Below are 24,034 nucleotides of genomic sequence, written 5' to 3'. Positions count from 1 at the left end.
CACCTCTCAACGTCTATCTCAAAACAAATGCGCCTTGGACTATTTAGCATTCTAAACTTCTTATCTTTAACCCGCGAGTAATTGCGCTGTTAGATAGAATCTCATATTTTATCCTTTTTCGCGATAACTTGATGAAAAATTTTGCAATTTTGAAAATATTTCGTAAGTGACTCGAGGAAGGATGTAGGTAGTAATGCGTAGGTATTTCTTTCTTCTTCTTTTTGTGGAATTTATGGCTTTGGGGAGAGCCAATTAGCTTTAATAATTGTTAGAAATAATATTTCTAACATAGCAAGTAAATAAAATACTATAAAATAAAAATTTGTTGTAAATTCGTATTGTAAGATTAAATCTATCACGCGACTATTCACGTTACAGAAGTGAGCGCGACTATTCCCGGGTTAAGAAAGTTACTCTGCTTCTAGTCTAGCATTAGTTTTATTAACTGAGACCCCAAGATATTTAAAGTGTATATTCTCCCATATTTAAGCTTGTCACATTAACTGTATTTTTCCATGAGCATATTAGTTATTTTGTTTTAATTTGATTTATTGCCAAACCCCTCTTGGATGCTTTCTTGCACAACTTCGTAAATTCTTCTTTAAACTTTGTAAATTTCTGCTAATTAATGCTAAGTCGTCAGCATACGCCACAAGTTGCGACGTCGATTTTAATTGTAGATACCTTTTATTTTTGGTAGTTCTTATTGTTCTTCTATATCAACATTAAATAGAGTCGGTTCGCTAAACTCAGACACAACTGACCAGTGATTTTAGTAAGGAATTTTGCCAATTTGGTTAAATTGGCAAAAAAATAGTTAGATACTAAATAGTTAATAATTACTAAATAATTAGTAATTACCAAATTATTAGTAAATTGGCCAAAAACAAAAAAATTACCTACTAAAATCACTAGCCAGTTGTGTCCGAGTTTAGCGAACCGACATAGTAACTTTGATAGAGAGATAAAGTTGCTATGTTTTCTATATTTTTGGACATGCCGTTATCTGTTATTATTCATGCCGTCATCCTTCTGTTGTTATTTTCGTAAGCTTTATTAGTTTCATTGGGATATCTAAGTTTTTCATAAATTACTTAATATCTTCTATTAAGTCGGGTCTTATTAGGCTGTCAAATGCTTGCTTGAAATCTATGAAAAGGATGTGTGTCAATATCATGTTTGTAACACTTCTCAATTGACTGTGTGAATATGTATGTGTAAAAAAAATATTTTGTTATGGAATCGTCAAGATGCCTCGGAACTGGACTGAATAAAATGATGACGACAAGTGCTATGGAAATGGATACGAGAAAGGTTATATATATGGGCTGCTGGAATGTAAGAACTATGTATGAGATCGGCAAAACTAATCAGGTAGCTGCTGAGATGGACAAAAACAAAATAGAAATCCTAGGAATAAGCGAGGTAAGGTGGAAAGGATGTGGAAAAACGAGACTACAAAATGGAAAAATAATCTTATTCTCGGGATATACACAGGAAACTGCTAAACATGAGGGCGGAGTGGCCATAATGCTGGGAAAAAACGCAGCACGAGCATTGATAGATTGGGAGGGTGTGACAGATAGGATTAGAATAGAAATATGCTTTATTGTCATGAAAAATTTAACAATTTTATAGACAAAGCTTACAAGAATCATAAATAAAAACAATAACAAATACAATTTACTAAAATTATACAAATCGTCAATATAAATAAAACATAATAAAGTCAAATAAAAATCAGTAACAATCTATTGCAAAATTTAAAAAAATTGCAAATTGCGTAATCTACCTTAAGAAATTTAATAAGTAATTTATTAAGTTATGCTGCTGCATATGACACTCAAATATAGATTAAGATTCTACTTATACATAACAATACTGTAATTTCTTAGTTATTGGTTAAGAAACTCTGCTATTGAATAATATGGTCTTTCAGATAAATAGGCTTTAGTCATTTTACGGAACTTGGGGAAAGATGTTGCAGATTTAAGTTGTAGAGGGAGATGGTTGTATAGTTTTTTTGCAGAATATAATATAGATTTCTTTACTAACTCACTGGACGGGATCGGTAAATAGATGTCAAAAGTAGAATTTCTGGTGGAATAGTCATGTCTAGGTCTTTCTGGAAAAACATGTAGATGTTTACGAATTAAGCAAACAGTTTCTAAAATATATAAAGAAGGTAATGTTAGAATTCTGTGATCTTTGAAGAAGCTTCTGCAATGTGTTGTTCTTCTGAGGCCAAACAGATATCTGATTGCTCTTTTTTGCAATTTAAAAATAACATCGGATTGGGCAGCTGTACCAAAACCCCAAAAAGGCAGACCATATCGAAGATGGGACTCGAACAATGAAAAGTATGTTATTTTGGAAGAGGCTAAATCCATTTCCTTAGAGACAGATCTTATTGCAAAGCAAGCTGAGGATAGTTTCTTGCTTAACACATCGATATGAAGGGACCATTTAAGGTTGTTATCTAAAAAAATACCAAGAAACTTTACAGAATCAACGATACTGATCTGGCTGTTATGAAGAGGTAAGGGTTGAAGAGTTCCTTTATAGGGTAATGCTACTGTTTTATCTACGTTAAAAGAGAGTAAATTAGAATCTGACCAGGATTTTATTGTGAGTAGATCAGAAGTTATAGCAGCATGAATAGTTGCGATATTTGAGTTGCTCCAAGTGATACTGGTATCGTCAGCAAAAAGAAAAACTTTTCCATCGATTTTTAAACTAGTGATGTCATTAATAAAGATAAGAAAAAGTAGAGGACCCAATACTGAACCTTGCGGTACCCCACATACAACATTTTTGAGACTAGAATCTGTATCATTTGCTCTAACCAGTTGTTTCCTATTTTCCAAGTAAGATTGAAACCAGTTCAAAGAAATACCTCGAATTCCATAGAAATCTAGTTTTTTTATCAAAATGTCGTGATTTACACAATCAAAAGCTTTGGCATAATCACAAAAAACAGTGGCAGTGTGGAGATTATTGTTTAATGCTTGATAAACCTCGTGTAGTACAGAAAACATGGCATCGGTGGTACATTTATTATTTAAAAATCCAAACTGATTTTGTGATAAAATCTTGTTATCAACGAGAAAGGACATAAGTCGGGCTTTTAGGAGTCTTTCAATAATTTTGGAGAGTACCGGTAGTAATGCAATAGGTCTATAATTGCAGGCAATAGATTTTTCACCACCCTTATGAAGAGGAATAATGATGGCCGTCTTTAGGTACTCTGGAAATTTACCTTTCTCAAAAGAATCATTTATTAGAGAGATGAGGACTCCCAACACATTGTCTGGGAGATTTGAGAAAATTTTTATGGATAGTCCATCGGTACTACAGGAAGATTTGCTTTTGATACTATTGATTGTTTGGATCAGTTCAGATTTACCAACCGGTCTTATAAAGAATGAATTCGAAACCTTTCCTGAATTAGGGAGATAGGAAATGGGATCTTGTTGTGACACAATAGTTGATGTTATATTTTTACTCACATTAACAAAATATTCATTTAGATTTTGTGGGTATAGAAGGGAAAATGTTTGAGCTGTGTGAGTTTTATTTCGAAGATCGTTTATTATGGACCAAGTTTCTTTTGCAACACTTTTGGAGCTTCTGAGACGATTTTGATAATACAATTTTTTAGCCGATTTTATAAGTTTTAAATAGATTGCCCTGTACTTGGTGATATATTCAGTAACAGAGACGTTGGTAGTAAATTTCTTGATATACAGTAGTGAACGCATGTTTTTGGCTGATATGCGGACACCTTTGGTAGTCCAGGGTTTGCGATGTTTTTGCTTAATTGTGATTAAAGGAAATGCTTTATTGAAGATACAGACCAGCTTATTCAAAAAATCACTGAAATTATAATCGACGTCCATGGAAGGAAAGTGCCACTCAGAGGTTAAGCATAAATTTTGGAATTTACGAAAGTTCCGACCGGAAAAAATCCTGCCTAAACGTCGAGTTTTCGAGGAGGACTTGCTAAAGATGTTAAACTTCGTATAAACCGCTTCATGATCAGATAGTCCCGCATTAACAGTTGTAGCGCAGACATCAAGGGGTGAGAAATCTGGGACAATATAATCAATTATGGTAGATGAAGTTTTTGTAATCCTTGTAGGAGAATCAATGTGCATTGATAGACCATATGATTCAAATATGTTGACCAGGGATATTTGTGTAGCACAAGCAGAAGCATAATTAATGTTGAAGTCCCCGCATAAAATTTTTCTGCTTTTATGGGGCAGGTCATCTAACAAATTAAGCAGGTTCTGAAAAAATAGTTCCACGGAAGAGTCAGGTGATCTATAAATGCAAATAATATAAAGATTAAGGTTCTTACTGTAAACTAAGGAAAACTCAAAGAATGCTTCACTTAACAAAAAGTCATATTTTGTTACCAGAGAAAAATCATTATTTATAGAAAGAATTAGGGTGCCTCCATGAGCTGAACTTGGACGGTCATACCTAGCAATAGTGGAATATTTTTCTACAAAAAGAGGCTCGTTGACTTCAAGCCAGTGCTCAGTAACCGCAACTATCGGTGGAAACCCTAATTCCTCTAGAAACAGAAATAATTCATCAGTTTTATATCTTATAGAACGAATATTAATCAGAACCATGCTAAAATTGTTATCACTAAAATAATTTGAGGATTCTAGTCCCTCAGAACACGTCGTGATGTTTAAAAATTTCGTCTTGGAGAGGCAGCGGAATAGTAGTTTTGGTGGCATTCCCTTGATTTTTGCAGGTGAATAATTCTTTCCGAAGTTAGAAAAGACCTAAAAGCAGCAAGATCAGCGTCTACCTCATCTGCACCAATTCCATAAGCATCATTAAAATCTAGAAGAATTTTTCGTATATCTTCACTCTTTGTAGGAAGTCCTTCGGAAGCCAGAAACAATTTAACACTTGTGTTGGTATACCCATCATATATAATAGGATTATAGTAGCAAGGTTTAAAACAAGATTTCGCAACCTCTCAATACTAGATGTTTATGCTCCCAACAACGACAAAGAACAGGTAGTGAAAGAAGAATTTTACGAGCAACTGCAAGCTGTATATGATAGAATGGAGGCAAATAATAAAAGTGATATCTTAATAGTGCTGGGGAATATGAACGCCCGAATCTCCCGATTGGACAGAATACGTAACGAAGAAATAAGAAGAAGGATGCAGGCACACGATACAGCGGTAGACAGGCTCGAGAGAAGAAGCCTAAAATGGTTCGGTCACTTACTTAGAATGGACGACCAACGATGGCCAAAGAAACTCCTGAAATGGAAACCCCCAGGTAGGAAGAAAAGGGGAAGACCAAGACTATCCTGGAATGACACGATAAGGAAGGCCATGGAACACCGAGATTTGGAAGAGGAAGATGCCCAGGATAGAAATAGATGGCGGTTAGGTGTGGGGATGCGGCGTCAGCCGATATGACACCCCGGATATATATATGAATATGAACGCCAAAATAGGTGAAGAAAATGAGGGAAAAGAGTTTGTAATGGGTAGGGAAGGGTTAGAAGAAATAAATGAAAATGGTGAAATGTTTACTGACTTCTGTGCCCAAAACAACTTAATGATTGGCGGAAGTATCTTTCCACACAAGCGCATACACAAGATAACGTGGATTTCTCCAGGAGGTGAAGTGCAAAACCAAATAGACCACATTACAATAAATAGACGATGGAGGAAATCACTACTGGATGTAAGATCTATGAGAGGGACAGATGTAGGGTCCGATCATGTATTAGTGAGAGCGAAATTTACAGTTAAGCTGCGAGCAGCAGCAAAGAGAACGCCGAATAGAGAAAAATACAATATTTACTGGATCAGAGATGGAAATGACGTACAGAATGAATTCAGAGAGCGAATGCAGAATAATTGGAGAACGGTCGGCGACATAGAGGAAGCCACTGTTGAGGAACTCTGGAACAAGTACAAAGAGACGATAAAGAAAACGGCAGTGGAAACAGTTGGCTACAAGAAAAACAGTAACAAACCCTGGATGACAAAAACAACATGGGACAAGATACAAGAACGTAAAAAAATTAAAGTCAAGTTACTAGGAATGAAAGACGACGATGAGAAGCAACGATTAGAACAGAAATACTGGGAAAAAAATAAAGAAGTCAAAAGAAGCGCAAGAAATGACAAAAGATCATACCACAACGGACTCATTAATGAAGCTGAAAATGCGGCAAGAGAAAATGACCTAAAAAAATTGTATGACATCACAAGAACCTTGACAAGAACCAGCCGAAATGGTACCACTAAAATAAAAGATAAAGATGGTGTCGTACTGAAAACAGAACAACAAATTCTTACTAGATGGATGGAATATTTTAAAGAAATTTATGAAGAACAGAATATAATAAACGAAATAGAAGAGGAACCTAACAGACAACCAATGAACATGAACTCCGAAGAATTCACCCATGAAGAGATAAAAGATGCAATTAATCAATTAAAAAGAGGAAACGCTGCCGAAATAGACAATATCCCTGCTGAGTTAATCAACGCTGACATCGAAACGTCCACCTCTATACTGTACACACTTTCAAATAAAATTTGGAGAACCGAAGAGCTACCCAGAGAATGGACGCAAGTAAAAATTCCTAATAAGGGCGACACATCCAAATGTGAAAATTGGAGGCCGATCACCCTGCTATGCACAACAAGCAAAATAATGACCCGAATCATGCTTGAAAGAATGAAGAAGGAATTTGATAAAGTTATAAGAGAAAACCAAGCTGGATTCCGGGCACGAAGATCCTGCATTGACCACATTTGTACGATGAGAACGATTATAGAGCAATCATTAGAGTGGCAGAGTAAGCTATATGTGAACTTTATAGACTTCGAGAAAGCGTTTGATCGTGTAAATCGCAAAGCCATATGGAAATTGCTAGAGAAATACGGAATGCCTCCCAAGTATATCAGAATTATAAAACTGTTCTACGAAGGGTCCACAGCACGCATAGTCCATGAAGGCAAGCTAACAGAACAAATAAGTATTGGTACAGGAGTAAGGCAAGGCTGTGTGCTCTCTCCAACCTTATTCCTGATAGTAATCGACTGGATCTAAGTAGTAGGCTAAGGCTACTAGTAATAAGACTGGAATAAGATGGAATGCTTTTGACCAACTTGAGGACTTGGAATTTGCAGATGACATATGCCTTTTAACAGAAAAAAGACAACACATGCAACGCAAACCTGAAAAAGTAGCAGAGGCAGGGAAGAAGGTCGGCTTTAACATAAACGTCAGAAAAACTAAGATAATGAAAATAAATACACCAAGAGAAATGGGAATATCACTGGGAGGCACGGGAATTAGAAACGGTAGAGAAATTTAACTACTTGGGCAGTATTTTGAACAACAAAAGAGGGACGGAGGAGGACGTAAAACGGAGGATAGGAATAGCTCAAAACGCATTCAATATGCTAAGGAAAATGTGGTCTTTACGTCAGATCACAAGTAAAACCAAGATAAGATTATTCAACAGCAACGTGAAGCCTGTGCATACGGAGCAGAAACTTGGAAAATGTCAAGAAAATGTATCGGTGAGATGCAAGTGTTTATAAATAAATGCCTAAGGAAGATTCTTAACATTTACTGGCCAAACCGCATATCAAACCAAGAATTATGGACAAGAACTAACCAGGTACCTATATCTAAGACAATATGCAAAAGGAAATAGAGTTGGATGGGGCACACACTAAGAAGATATACAGACATAGCGAGGCAATGCCTAGAATACACACCGCATGGCAAGAGAAGACCAGGTAGACCCGTAGAAACGTGGAAAAGAAGTGTGGACAAAGAAATTAATGCTATTAGGAAAACCTGGGCAGAAATAAATATTAGTGCAAAGGATAGGACAGAATGGAGGCAGACAGTTGACGCCCTATGCTCCGCATGGAGTGAAGAGGAATAAGTAAGTAAGTAATTTGTGTAGGTATTGCGTCTATTGTTGACCTTCTCTCTTTAAATCCGTGCTGGTAGTCTTCTATTTTAGTTTCAATATACCTATTTTGAGAGTCTTTGTCTGATTAATGATGTCTATAGTTTGTAACAGCTGTTTAACAATGTTACTACTCTATAGTTATTGCATTGTGTGGTGTCACCTTTGTATAGAATAGGAAATATTCACCCTGTTTTCCATCTTTTCCGTCTTTTACCCTGTTTTCCATCTTTCTTATTCACAAAACCTTATTATTAGGTCGTATATTTTTCATTGCAGTTCTTCTGCGCCTCAATTTATAAGCTCGTTTGGTATTTCGTCTAGGCCTGCTGCTTTCTTTTCTTTCTTACTTACTTACTGGTATTTTTTTATAGTACATAGTTAAACATATGTTTTTTCTTTCTTGTTTTTTAGAATGGTACTGGCATATATTCTAGATTGTACAATTTGATGATTCTAAGACAAGGAAACAACGATATTTTAGTAGATTCTGTGGAAATGGGAGTGAAGATGGTACGAGATTCGAGAAATGTAGCAGTGATGGGGGGAAGAGAAACATTGTTTTTCGATATTCAACGATTTGGTAAAAACATAATCATTACATACTTCAAATTGCACACATTATTTTACAACTAAGTATTCGCTTGTTCTTTTAGGTCCTGTTAATTTTCATCTGAGTGAGAAACTAAATACAGCATACTCTGCTATTGCGTTACAATTGGGATGTCCTTTTGTAGAAGAAATCAATAAAATGTGAGTAAACTATATTTCACTTTAATTATTATATTAATAATTTATGGTAATTCACACTAGGATCAGTCTCTTCTTCTTATTGCGCCGTCTTTTAGCCACGAGTTCTGGCGTCTTCCTACTAATATTTTGCCCTGTACTTTACATTCCAATATGATTTGAAGTACAGTGGAACCTCGATAACTCGGATTAATCGGGACCACGGCCGATCCGGGTTATCGAAAATCCGGGTTAGCCGGAGAATATGGTAAAAATTAATAAAATACGGTATACTTACAGATAAACTCCGTTATAATTGAAATGTGACTGTACTACACACAATACGGTCCCAATCAGAATGATGTTATGTTATTTAAGAACAGTGGAGACTAAGCCCATTGTTTAAAAAAATAATTTTTTAAATAGTCTTTTAGTCTTTTTTAAGCAATGCTAAGACAGTTTGAAATAAATAAAGGAATAACAGGTGCCTGTTGTTTCCGATAATCCGAGCTTATGAACGTCGCTCTGCCGCCGCCGTGTGCCATGAGTCATTTTTACTATCGTATAGTTCAAATTAAATACACAAATACCCATTATCTCTCAAAGATTATATTACATACATTTTTATTGTTGGAATGTTTGTCTGATGAAAATCGGTTCGGGTTATCGGGGTTCCAATGTAGTTCATATATTTCCCCTCTCAACACATGGCCCAAGTATTGTATTTTCTTTCTTGGATTATTCTTAGTAATTCTTTTTGTTTTTCATGCGCTGAAGTACCTCAATCTTAGAAACTTTTTGTACCTACCCATGGAATTCTCAGCATCCGTCTATATATAAAGACCGTTGAGCTTCTCCGTCGTATAAGACTGACTTGGGCAGCCTTCGGCAAGCTGAACCATATTTCTAAATCGTCTAATATACCAATATGCCTTAAAGAAAAACCTTTAATCAGTGTATTTTGCCAGTGTTGACTTACGGTGCGGAAACATTGACCATGACAAAGAGAACAGTGCAAAAGATCCGTGTGCCTTAAAGGACGATGGAGCGTGCTATGTTGTGCGTTTCACTAAGAGACAAGATCCCAAAACGTCAGCTACGACAAAGAACAAGAGTTGCTGAAACAGTAGAGAGAGTAGGAACACTGAAATGGAACTGGGCAGGTCACGTGGCTCGAATGACAGTATGTCATTATTGATCTGATAACTATTTTGAAATTCTGCCTTTCATTTCTTACGCGACTTTTTTCTCTACATATTGTTTCATTCACGCATCCTACGACTCTGTTTCTCTACTCTACTCACTTAATCTTCAACTTCTGTTTCAAGCTTTACATAGCTAGATATGGTGATGCCCATATTTTAAACTCCACCAATTGTTCTATTATCTGAGTTTTCAGCTCTAATTTACATCTTAGTAGATATCCTGTTATAACTATGCATTTTGTCTACTTTGAGGAAATTAACATTTTATTTGTCTGGTGCTTATATTAATCTGATGCAGCATACATTGTAAATCATCTTCACTTTGAGAAATTAGTATTGCTTCGTCTGCATAGTAGATTGTTTGAAGTTGTTTTTCCCATGCGGTATTCTCTTTTCGTTCTTACTATTTAATCCATGATGATGAAGTTGAACAATGGAGAGGTCAGTTGACTAATGGAGGACTCAGAAAATCCCCCTGTCTTAACCCATTGACAGCTTCAATTGGGTCAGTTAGTTCTACTTTTACTTTTATTGTGTTGTTCTGGTAGATATTTTAGACCGTTTTAGTTATTCCTAGAAGTGCCTCTATTGCGTATAATAAATGAAGAACATCCTTTAATTTGATCCTATCATATGCCTTCTTACGGTCCACGAAACATTAATATACCGTCAAAAATGAATAACCATTTTCAATTTTGTTGCAATACGAAACTACAGCCGCATCATCATTCCAGATCAATCAGAGAGTGCAGCAAGCACCTCTACCGGTTCCGAAACTTATTAGTCTCTCATCAGGAGGCACATATGCTGCTCTCTATGACCCAGGCGCCAGGCGTCTATGACCTAGGACAAACCCCGGCGTGCAGTCACGGATTGCAACGAACGAAATGGCAGGGATGCCCTAGCGGCAACTGCTATCAAAAAACTAAGTTTTCAATCTAATAGCACATAAAACAACATCCAAAAATGTTATTCCACATCCTATTCTCTGGCAGAGAAGGTTCCCATTGTTTTCAGTCTGCTAGGATGTGGAATAACATTTTTGAATGTTGTTTTATGTGCTATTAGATTGAAAACTTAGTTTTTTTTATTAATATACCGGTTTATTGTATTCTAATGATTTCTCTTCAAAATATAATGCAAGGAAAAATAGAAGGAAAACGGAATCCAGGCCGTAGAAGAATGTCATGGTTGCGGAATTTGAGAGAGTGGTTTGGCTGCACCACTAATGAACTTCTTAGGTCAGCTGTAAACAAGGTCAGGATAGCCTTGATGATTTCCAATCTCCGATAGGAGTGGCACCAGAAGAAGAATGATTTCTCTTGAACTTGTGTCATTATAAATATAACGTCGGTGCTTGATCTTTCCGACCTAAAACCTCGTTGTTCTTGTCGTAGTGTTATAATTTCATTCAGTTTAATTGTTATCACTTTGGTTGTTAACTTTGGTGATGTGTTTAATGAATAAATTCCACTGTAGTTCTCCGGGTCCGATTTTTCTCCCTTTTTGAAGAGAGATATTAGGATGTTAGGATTCTTGCGTTATTTTGTTTTGTTCTATTATTTTTTGGATTAGTTTTAACAGTTATTTGGTCAAATCTGATCCTCCTTACTTTAGGAATTCGATATTTCACTGTTTTTCAATTTCACAAATATATGTACATAATATATGGCTATTTTTAGACTAAGGGCAATATTTGAAGCTGGAATTATAACAAAAATGACTGAAAACGAATATGAGAAATTAGGAAAAGAAAAGTCGTTGTCGTCATATGAAATTGCCGAAAATGTTGCCAAAGACACCAACAAAGATTTAAAAAGGCAATCTAAGGCCGAGGAGGAACACGATAAATTAAAACCAATTAGTCTAAAGATGTTGCAAGGCAATTTTTATCTTCTATGTTTTGGAAACGTTTTTTCCGGTAAGTAGTTTACGAGTAAATCTTAAAATAACTGTTAAATAATATCCTTCTTCTTCTTCTTAGCCTTCTATCGTCCATTTTTGGACATGGGCCTCAGCCAACACCTTCCATCGATCTCTATCCTGAACTTGAGCAACATATACTTCCAATTTGTTCCGACTATTGTTTTTATGTCATATACCCATCTCATCTGCGGTCTTCCTGTTGGTCGTCTACATTGTAAGGTCTCCAATGTTAAATCGTGGCGTTCTAACGTTGGTCTTTTTGTCTAGCAGTGTGGCTTGCGAAGCTCCATTTGAGTTTAGCAATTTTTTTGTGATATCCTCTACTTTTGTTTTTGATCTTACCCAGTCGTTCCTCTTTTTATCTGACAGTCGTAGGTATACCTAGCATTGTTCTTTCCATTGCCCTTTCTGTTTTGGCTAGCTTATTTATATTAACCTTGGTTAGGTTCCAGGTGTAACATCCATGTCATGCAGAGGCGTGCGGTCCATGGAAGCGGGGGAAGCACCGCTTCCTTATTTATACTTCGATATAAGAAAATATATTATTAATTAATATTTAATAATCAAAAATTTTCCCTAATCCAAGTAATCTACATATTACCTAGGCAATAGGCATTGAAAAATATTAAAAATTAATCGCGTACGAACGAACTCAATATGCACACAATTCAACTATTCGGTCCACTCCTGACAGAAGCGCATCTCAAAATCGCCGCTTATCATGCAGTTGTCCCGTTTAAAAATTGGTCAGGGTTCAATGACCGCACCCACTAGTCGCGCGAATTTTGGTACCCTCTATTTCGATTATATAAGAATATTTCGATTTAAATTTTTTGCAGAGATTTTTCCTTTTACTGATCTTTTATTTGACATTTTACAGAAGTCAAATGACATTGCATTTTGTATAAGATAAATTGATGACTTTATTAATACGATAATTAAAAAAACGAGAGCAGTTTAAAAATATTTGGGATAAAACTGAAAATATGGGGTTTGAACATGAAAGAAAAATAATGAAGATTGATAATGTCGGAGACAGAGAGAACAGAGAAAACAGAGAGACCTTTTGATAATATTCTACAACAAATTAATGAATTCTAGCTTTCAAAATTTTAACGATTTCAAATTTGTAGAATTATAATATATAATCTTAATATTTCTAATTATAATTCATCAACATTTCCCACAGACGAATTTATTTCACTATACGATTAAATAATGAATTTTTTTGATATCCCAGCTTTGCATTCTCAGTTAAGTGTCGTTTATGAAACAACTGACATTAGTGATAATTATAACTACTGGTTTAAACAAGTCACTGTGTGAAGTGGTCAAGTTGTGTGAATTAGTACTAACTATCCCAGCCACACGTGCATCAGTTGAACGAAGTTTTTCAGTATTAAGATGCATTAAAAGTTTCAAATTAAGAGTTTAAAAGAAATTCAACAAGCGAAGACAGACTTTGAAAGTTAGTCCTATTATCCATTGAAAAAGACTGCATTCAACAATTATTAGAAGTTGATAGGAGAATAGACCTCAAGTAAAAATAAGTGTCATATTATTGAAAGTTGTGTGTTGTGGAAAATGCCTCGGAATATAATTTTTGTAAATAGAATTTTTCTTTAGGAAATCAAGCCCGGCGCGAGGACTCAAGGCCCGAGCTAGCAATACAGATCAATGATAGGTCACTAGTCACTAGAAATAGCGGGAATAGAGTGCCTCACGCATTGATCGGGGTAGGATTTAGTGTGTGAGTCCTTGTACCCAGGACGTCTCACATAAGCACTTTGCTGATAGAGAGCCCCTGCGCACCAGAGTGTTATCAGGTGGGAAGTGGCTCGACCCTCGACCCTTAAGAAAATATTTTTATATCCTTATTGAATCGCTTCCCCTTTCGAAAAAGTCACCGCACGCCACTGATTGTCATGTTAGGAAGGATATACTGGTTAAACACCTTGCTCCTCAAATATTGAGGTATTTTGCGGTTCTTAAGTATCCAACTAAGTTTTCCAAATCCTGCCCATACCAGTCTTGCTCTTCTAGTGATTTCCGCACTTTGGATCAGTTTGTGGAGCTTCAGAATTTGGCCTAGGTAGATATATTCCTAGACTTGTTCTATCTCACTGCCATGTATAGTTATAAAAATATATTTAACCCTTATCCGGGCAACACATTTTACTTACGTAACCGGGCAACTCGGGTCCGTTGGGCCCACCACTGTTCTTGAATGTACTATTCATATTTACCCATGTGTTTCTAATATTCTTTTTTGATTTTTTATTAAAGTTAAATTTAAATTGTCTAGATTAAAAAAACGGTGCTACTATAGTATGCGGTCTACCTCGAGTGTGCGATCTACCTGAAGGATTTGCACAAAATAAAGAAATGCAAGAAAACTCTTGTAGAAAGAATATTTATTCACGAGTAATAAACATTTGGAGAAATAAACAACGGAACAAGTTGCTCATCTACCGTTATGTTTTTACTAATAAATAGTATTTTTGGATGTTTTGGTTGACTCGATTCCACACATCGCGTATTGCTGCTACTTTCTCGTTCCTTCTTCGTTCAGACTTCGTGTCCTTATCGTCAAATCGAACAAATCTTAGCATATTTTTAAATTTTAACCCCATGGTAGCTTTAAATATAGTAGGTCCATATAACTTACTCCAAAATATATCTACATTATGGATTTTGGCACTCAGGTGCCCTGCAGTTAGTAGTACCTAGTCCAATAAAGGCATATGTAGTTCTCTAGAGTCGCAATATTTCCAGTTATCTATCCCCAAGACTTTTTCGGCTTCTTTTTTTGTACACTTTACTATTTCGTTCACAATTTTTTCGTCCACAAACAAACAAAAGGAATCAACAGGATCATCTACACTTTGACTAGGGGCTAACATTAATTTGTGCACTTTGCTTTTTATTATATCGCAGGATCGCATACGTCCTGTCGGTTGTGATTGATTCGTCCAGTTAATTCCATCCTTAGTTTTAACAATTACACACTCTGAAATCTGGGAACTTGTAGCTACACATTCTTTTTCATTATCACTCAATACTACTTGCTGATCATCCTCTTCACTTGCTTCCAAAAAATAATCTTTAATTTCAGAGTCACTTTCAATGCCACCTACTTCAGGAGATTCTTCATCATCGGAATCCCATAAATTATTACCAATATCTTGCAGTTCTGCAGCTGATAATGGTTTTCGCGACATTTTATTCGCACTATCTACTTTCACTGCAATTCAATATAATTTTAGGAGCTTAGTTGTCGACACTAACATCGATGTCAAACGACTGATAGCAAATGCATTATTTATTTCAAAATATGTACAAGTACCTACCTAACAATATTATTGCATTCCAACAATGATTACCAGTTTTTAAAATTCATTTAGAATAGATATAACACCTATTGTAAGAATCTCTTTGATGTTCCGATCAAAGAGACGTTTACGTTGTTTGTTACAGTTAAAGTTTAACTTTATTATCAGATTTCTGGATTCATACAAGTCGTTTAGATAATCCACAAAAACATTACCTGACTGCCAGATTAACTTCTGTAACAAAGATTTAGACTTTTGGTATAAATACAAATAGGGTCCGATGAGCCCGTGGGCCAAATTCAGTGATGCATAAATTTCAACAAAAATTTTTCTGTCAGGTTATGATAAAAGAATTGGCGTCTCGGGCTAGTTGGACCCACCTTGCCCGGATAAGGGTTAAAATAGTTTAATAAACTATAGACTACTAGACCAATAACTTAAATAAAATATAGATAGGTCCGACCCTGAACTTAGTTGGTATAGCATCGATTAAAATTTGCTCCTACTAAAACTAACTTCTTAGTGGTTTATAATCAAGAAACGTTAAATATTTTTACGAAAATAGTGTATTTAAACAACCAAGTTTCATCACACAAAAAAGAAACTGTGAGTATATTACCAATTTAATACAAATTAATTATACATAACCAATAATTCAGTTAAAACACATTCAATAATCCTTTTTTCTGGTTTTTCAACAACTTCGATAAGTCGAACTAATTAGCAAATACAGGACCGGCTTAACAAATTTCTATCAAATGAAGAAAAAAAAATTTAAAAATGGACAATTTTCCTTTAAAAGAACAAGCCGTTATCCTGTCAGCTATCCAAGGTATTAAAATACATGAATATAATATAGTAGCCATAGGATCTCTACTCACGCCAAAAAATGTTGTATTTGCCTCTCGAATACCGAACAACCGAGTGTGTATTTACTTAAACAGTACAAGCATAGTAGATACTTTACTAAACAACCACAAAACCGTAATCATCCAAGGCAATGAAATAGAAATTCGAAGATTTATTACGCCAGCAAAGAGACTAGTAATATCAAACATATGCCCCAGCACCCCCAACTATGTTATTGAAAATGAACTTAAACAACTGAAACTAACTGCAGTATCCAAATTAACATTTTTGAAAGTTGGCATGCCCGAATCTGAATATAGCCACGTCTTAAGCTTTAGGCGTCAAATATTTTTCTCTCCAATAATTAAAAAACCAATTCCAAACTCACTCTTAATAACCTATGACAACACTCCTTACAGAATTTTCCTATCCCTAGATGGTTTAAATTGCTCCCTATGTAATACTACTGGCCACATTGATGAAAACTGCATATCAATATCTACCGGAACAGAATCACCTAAAGAACAAACACATCTCTCAGAACTCGATTCCATGGAAGTCAATAAAAATAATACAGCAACAAACATTTCAGAACATACAACCAACCGCTCCAACCCTACTTCTGCAGATATCCCAACAACAAATTATTCGCTCCAACCCACAACGCACCTTCAACAACTTCAGTAAACAGCAATAATACTAATACAACCAATCAAGCCAAAAGGCAAATATCAACCTCTCCTGAAATCTCAGAAAATAAACTTTTATAGCTCCAAAAGAATCCAAACCCAGAAAAAAGAAAAATACTTTAGATGTTGAAGCCGCATTAAAGCCAATTGAAGACATTTTAACGACAGAATCTCCTTCATATACGCTAAATTTCACTTAATTATGTGACTTCGTTATAAATGCAATGGGATCAAAAGATCCTGAAACCATAGCCAAAAACTATACAGAAGACTTTGACGGCTCGTACACCTTATTAAAAATGGTTCACTCAAAATTAAATGATCGCCGCATGAAAAATAATATAACAAGAATTATAAGGAAAATAAACCCAACATATGATGAATCTTCCTTCACTGAAGAAAGTGACTTCGATCCATCTCAACAGCGCAATTAAATTCATTCTTCAATAGAACTTGAATGGCTTTTATAGCCACATTGAAAACATTAAAATGTTAATCAATGAACTGTCACCACTAATATGGTGTCTACATGGCCAAGTAGTCCTCAACAGATTGCGGCTAGGTCATACAAAATTCACACATGGATACATAATTTCCAAGGATCCTCAGCCACAACTGCCAAATACCAACTTCAGTACAACATAAATACATATAATGATAGACTGTCCAGTGTATTTAACAGCAAGATCCACAGCGAAAATACATCCCAACCTGAAAGAAGCTTTAACAGAAGACATTAGTGAAACAATAAACTATATTAAAAATTGTAAACTTTATAACAAACTGTAAGATTTCACAACATGTATTTTTCAAAATTGATATAAATATGTCATGTATAAAAACTATTTCTAAAATAAAATAAACCACCCCGCTAATAACCCTAGAGATTGATGTGGTTAAAAAATATATATAGATAAATAAATAGAGAAAATCGTACAACTTATCGTTAGACAGGATTTTAAAAAAGTTGTAGTTGTAGTCCTAATGATACGAGAAAAATAACAATATAGTACAATAAATTAACAAATGGCACACTGGTTGTTAATGAACAAAATTAGTAGGTATTTGGTAAGATATTTGTTTTTCGGCACAGACTCGATTCTGTGAGGTGGGTATGGAGTTCACAATCACAAGGCGAGCCAAACCTTCTGATGTAATAACTCTTAAACCATTTTTGAATATGTTCTATCAGTTCTTTCTTATTACTTGGCTTTCGACGTGATACTATAATTTCAGCCTTGACCATATATTCTCCATTTCTATCAATTACTATCCATTTTCCCACAACTTTCTTCTGATAGTGAGTCCGATATTTGTAAGTCAGTGGATTTCAGTGGCGGATCCAGCAGGATTCAGCATCGTCAAGAGGGGGGGGGGGGCGATTGGCTAAATTTCTATGAAAAATAAATGAATCAATGAATGTTTTTATAATCCTTATAGGTATATAACTTGGTTTGAGAGGAGGGCCTATCGCCCCCATCGCCCTCCCCTGGATCCTCCACTGGTGGATTTGACTAACATCGTATTAATAGGGCTTTTCATTTGTTTCGAACTTCTGTCATGTGTCACATAATATTAATATATCTACGTCATACGTCTTTGGTGTGTATCATTGGTATATGCCAATAACGTATGACGTAGATATATTAATATTATGTGACACACGACAGAAGCTCGAAACAAATGACTGTGAATGAAAAGCCCTATTAACTTTCGGTTTTCTGCCTGTTATTTTTGATGATTTTATAGTTGCAGTGTCATAATATCGTTTATACAGGGTGGTAAATCGTAAAACGGGCCATAGGAAACTCAATGTAAAATTCTAAACTGTTAAATTCCTTCTTCCCTAATTATTTTACATCAAAAGTCATGAGAAGGTATTTGTAAAGGATTAAAATCTGTATCAAAAACAAAATTTAAAATTGTTCTACGATTTAAACACATTCCAAAATTTTGAAAAACACCTAGGTACATTTGCCACAGTAGGTATGTGTTTAAAAGTTAGGCCCACGTTATTATTTAACTGAGAGTGCGCACACTATTGACTGAATAAAACATATTTATTATTAATATTTTATCCTCAACTGAGGCTATTTTATCAATTTTATTATTTTTTAAACAAAAAATGATAAAATAAAAATTTTGACAGTTCAAATATTGTTAATTTATAATATCTTCATAGTGACCTAACGCAACCGATACACATTCTGGCACTGTGTGTCCTAACTTTGGTGTGATTCTGTGAAAAATTGATTATATTTTTACAAAATTTTGGAATATGTTTAATTCGTAGAACAATTTTAACAGTTGTTTTCAATACAGATTTCAATCCACTACAAATAGTTTCTCATGTGTTTTGATTTAAAATAATTAGGGAAGCAGGAATTCAAGAATTTAAAATTTTATATTGAATTTACTATGGCCCCGTTTTACAATTCACCACCGGTATATCAGATAAACCTCATCTTATGTGGCCAGCATCCGATTTGTTGAGATACTATGTCGTGATATAATATGTAACCTTCAATAAGCAAATGCTTTGGCTCTCTTTCCTGGCGACCAGTAAACAGGTTTTAAGTTTCAGGGAGCCTTATTCGTTGAATCGATAGTTGTATTCCGCTCCGGTAATTAAAGAATTTCACATGAGTAACAAATATGTACCAATAAACTATGGAAGTTGCAGGAAACTATACTAAATGCTTTTAATTATTGAACGACTAACGCCACGACGCCACTCATCGTTGACTGACTAACGAAACTGTGACGTGATACAGTATTGCCATTGTCGCCATTCACAAATTCTGAATTTTCGTCGTTTCGAGAAACACAAAACGTTTAGCAGAAAGACAAAACAATACAATACAAATTTAATTGTATGTATTAATAAACTGTGTAGATGACGAACATAAGGCGAGTGTTGCTGGAAAAACAATAATTTTTGCAAATTTTCCAAAATTTTGGCCAGTGAAGTTTGGCCATTTTTCCAGTGTATTATATTATATTTTTAAATTATTTTCCTAATATAGTTTTTGTGTTTTTAGGATTAGTTTTAGTTGGGGAAATATTGTTTTATAAAAGAAGACTTAAAAATAAATCAAAAAGAAAAAAACGATCATTTATTATAAGTAAATGGAAGAAAATTATTACATTTAAAATTAGAAAATATCGACTGGTTTTACGAAGATTTTACATGAATGCCATGCACGACGCATTTGTTTCTACCCTAGAATATGTGGAATAACAAGAAAATAACCAAAAATGTTAAAACACTGATGTAATTGAAAATTTTGATTAATAAAATAGATGAAGGTGTATTTACTCTTTAAGTAATAGAAACCTAAGCAACGGTTAGCTGACCACAGAAAATATATAAATAAGATATTATTATTAATATCTATGAATCTTATATTATTATTAGAGCTATACTTATTGTGATAGATATACAGGGTGTTTCATTAAGAATTGTCCATATCGTAACCTTAGCACAATATACGAAGATTCAACCCAAAACACTTTAATAAAATATTCTTCCTTACCGAGATACAGAGTGTTTTATTACAAATGTTCTAAAATGATTTTAGCCCATTGTTAAAGCACCTTTTAATATTTTTTGTTCAAACTTGACACACAGTTTACTTTAGCTAGTGTTAAAAGATAGTTTTTCGCTGTTACCAGAGGCGTGCTGTAGGGATACATACCTATATTAAATTTTTAATTGTTATGACTGGCATATTTTTACCTATCATCTCTCCATTTGATAACTCTGAAAATTTTTTCTGTTATTTTAATTTATACGTAGGTATACAGTAATATAAAGAAAGATCCAATAAGAAGACCACCTTATATTAATCCTAGCGTAACAACATTATTATTATGTGTCGCATATACATTAACCATAGGTCAATTTTACGATCTTTGCAGAAAAGAAAAATGATTAAAAACAGACGCTGGACTAGACACACATAAACGACTTTCTCCCATAAATATATTATTATCCAGATTTAGCCATACGGCTCACACTCCCTCTAAAAGGGGAAAATTGACTCATCCCAGATACCTACGGTATCAAAAGGATTGAGCTCTGGTGGGACTCTTTCCGTGTTATCTAGGTGACTTGGTATGCAGGTGTATCTCCCAAAAATTTTCGTACACATCTGGCCGTTGAGAGTAGAACAGCTTTCTGCATGGTCTTGTAATGTTCATTTAGACCCAGCCTTTTTATGCTTTTGAGGAGGTTCTTCGGAATGACTCAAGTAGTAGACATAAAAATAGGTATCGTCTGGGTACTTTGCATTCTCCATTGTCTTCGTATTTGAATTTCCAGATCTCTGTACTTGGCGATCTTTTCAGTAAATTTACTACGTAGATTATTGTTGTTAGGTATCGCCACATCAATTAGTGTTGTTTGTCTGGTTAATTTATTAACTAGTACGAGATCTGGTCTATTATGTGCCACTGTTTGGTCTGTGAGCACAGTGCGGTCCCAGTATAGCTTGTAGTTGCCATCCTCAAGCATACTCTCAGGCTCGTATTGATAATATGGGAGATGGTCCGTTTGGAGAAGTCCCAGCTTGATAGCTATCTCCTGGTGCAAGATTTTTCCCACTGCATCATGCCGTTCCTTGTATTCAGTTGCAGCAAATGCCTGGCAGCCCCCTGTCTGTAATATGTTGGATCGTTTCTTGGGCTTGACATCCATATTGGCATCTGTCGTTTTGAACCTGAGGGTCTTTGACGATATATTTCAGGTAATTTCTGATTGGTATAACCTAATCCTGAATGGCCAGTAATGAACCCTCCGTTTCAGGGAACATCTTTCCTGATGTCAACCAATAGTTCGACGCTGTATTGTCAACATAGTCTTGGCTGACCTCATTGGGATGTCGCCCGTGCAAAGGTTTACCCATTCAGGTGCGCATTTTTTTGTCTTTAGTGAGGTGGTTTATGCGCATTTCTGGGTCGTTCTTTCTACTGCACTTTTAGGATGGTGTTTTTGTGCCTTTGTTCTTACTTTTCGCTGAAGATTCTCTATGTCCGCTTTTGTTCACTTAACAATGCCAAACGAATAGCTAAGCGCGGAACATGCGTAGGCGTTTAGTGCCTTAAACAAATTTCTACTGTTAAGGTGTGAACGATGCAGCTGTTTTACCCTTCGTATAAACTCCGCTGTTATCTCAGTTTTCATTTGCTTATGGTCAATTTTCCGCGCTTGCTTTACTCCAAGATATTTATACATATCATTTTCACCTATGGCCTCGATGTTCTGGCCATTTTGCATATCGAATCCTCCGGGCTGTACTTTTCCTCTGACTATATTTAAAACACGGCACTTGTCTAGTCCGAAGAATGTTTTATTTGTTTTTTGTCATCATCAACAAATCAGTTACAAGAAAAATAAAATTTGAGTTCTTGCAATTTCTGTTGTTTTATTACAAGTAAAAAATAAAAAATTATAGATTTATTTCATAAGTGGATATATGTAGTAGGTTTAAAGTTTGCTAAAATATGAGCCGCACGCGGGCACCGGTCAGCCTTGCGGGGGCCCTGTTATTGCTAAAACACTAATATCAAAGTATGGTTGGTATAACGGTGTAAAGAGCACACCTTTTAACTATTATTAGAAAGAATATTTGACCTAGAAATGTTAGCTACGACACCAGGTCAAATATATAAAATATTTGAAATCTTTGTATTTTTTTGTTAAAATCTTATATTTTCAAAACCGTTGTGGCACCTGAAGATGTAAAGATAGAACAAAAATATTTTGTAGTTTTATTGTAGACATGAAAAGGGTTTTTTGATTGCTATTAGAAAGTATTTTTTCTATCCTTTCATTCCACCCTAAATCCATCACTAAGATAAATACAGATTTATTCTTAATAATACAATAAAACTCCCGAGATCTGTTTGTAGAGCTTCATCTTCTTCTTACTCTTTATAAACAATTCTGCTTGTTCATTGGCGCGACCTCTATGGAAGGTTGTCACTTATATCTTTTGCGGTCGACCGATACTTCTACCGATTGGTGATTTATCTCTTATTATTTTGACCATACGTGTCTTCCCCATTCTGCTTATGTGATTATTCCATTCTTTTTGAAGTTATACTTCTTTAGGCGCGATTGAGAGTAAAATTTCATAATACTGCGCGCATGCGCACACAGACAGTATGGCGTTTAGTTGCTGAATCTTTCAAGTTATGTATAAATATATCAGTGCGAGAAAAGGTGTGAAAAGAATATATTACTGTTGTTAGTAAATATATTTATTATAATTTTTGTGTCTTTGGATTTGTCTTCCTCAGGAGTAAGATGAGTATTATTAAAACATTTTATTGTATATTTATTATGCTTGTCTGTTTGTTACCGTGAAGTGTCATTAGGTACGTCCGAACCGATACAGACACAATCCTCGTAGCGTATTTGGTATAGCATTCGGCCAGAGATCGAGAGGTCTTGAGTTCGAGTCAGCAGCAATCCTATGCTGTTTTTTATTTTTTTGAAAGCGGTAAGTACAAAATTAGTTTGGTGTTTAAAAAAATTAAAACAAACTGTTTAAAGTATATTTATTTTTAAGAAATCGTATAATAGAAGTATAACTTCTTACGTGCGTACAAAGTACACACACGTTCTTTTTTTTTTCTATTTAGTGTCCACATTCGTTTATACACTGTACGTTACATTGTATTCTAATGCCTTTACTCCTTTTTCGATCTCTCAGCGTATTTCCTGTAATTATGAAATATTCAGATGTACAGTTTGCTTGTTGAATTTGTTATCAGTTTAGAGTCAGTGTTTAAATTTTCAAGAACAGACCTTCAACAACTGTAAATTCTGTTCTGTTACATATTTGTGTTACCTGGATAAACGTGACAGTTGCATCTTGATAAACACAGTGCCGAAAATTAATTTGATAGACACAGTGTCGGTTTGTTTTTTGTTGTTTACTTCTCCGCAAAGTATCTTGTTTGTTATCCAAAGCCTGTTAAAGATTGTTCAGAGCATAGATAAATTTTTTTAAAACTGGGTGACAAAACACAACCTTGTTGTACTCCACGTTTGATGGGCAGTTTTTCAGTACAACCATCTCCAATTTGGATAGAGGCTACTTGATTGTAATATACATAAGTATTTTGAGCAGTCTTATATCTTAGTGGTCAAGTTCTGCTGCCCGTAGTCATTCAAAAAGTGTATCGTGTTGTACATGGGCGAATGCCTTCTCGAAGTTGATGAAAACAAGTTTTGTAAGAGAACGCGCATACAAAACAGTGCCTCTCTAGTTCCTAGACCATTTCTAAATCCCAATAGCTTATTACCCAT

General features: G+C 35.0%; 1 protein-coding gene across 2 annotated transcripts in view; it reads left to right on the top strand.

The window, feature by feature from the left end:
- The window catches only part of LOC126880353 (ionotropic receptor 40a), an 85,696-nt gene extending 65,666 nt beyond the window's left edge, over positions 1 to 20,030 (top strand). For both annotated transcript variants that reach the window (XM_050644165.1, XM_050644164.1), the window contains 4 exons: positions 8,401 to 8,569; positions 8,643 to 8,739; positions 11,603 to 11,841; positions 19,758 to 20,030. In XM_050644165.1, coding sequence (XP_050500122.1) covers positions 8,401 to 8,569; positions 8,643 to 8,739; positions 11,603 to 11,841; positions 19,758 to 19,957 — 705 coding nt within the window. In that variant the 3' untranslated portion in view covers positions 19,958 to 20,030. The remainder of the gene's footprint in view (positions 1 to 8,400; positions 8,570 to 8,642; positions 8,740 to 11,602; positions 11,842 to 19,757) is intronic.
- The last annotated feature ends 4,004 nt before the right edge of the window (positions 20,031 to 24,034 follow it).

Source organism: Diabrotica virgifera, chromosome 2, assembly GCF_917563875.1.
Source record: "Diabrotica virgifera virgifera chromosome 2, PGI_DIABVI_V3a".
Lineage (NCBI taxonomy): Eukaryota > Metazoa > Arthropoda > Insecta > Coleoptera > Chrysomelidae > Diabrotica > Diabrotica virgifera.
Note: the sequence above shows the minus strand (reverse complement) of the source record. Positions and strands in the feature narration are given on the sequence as shown.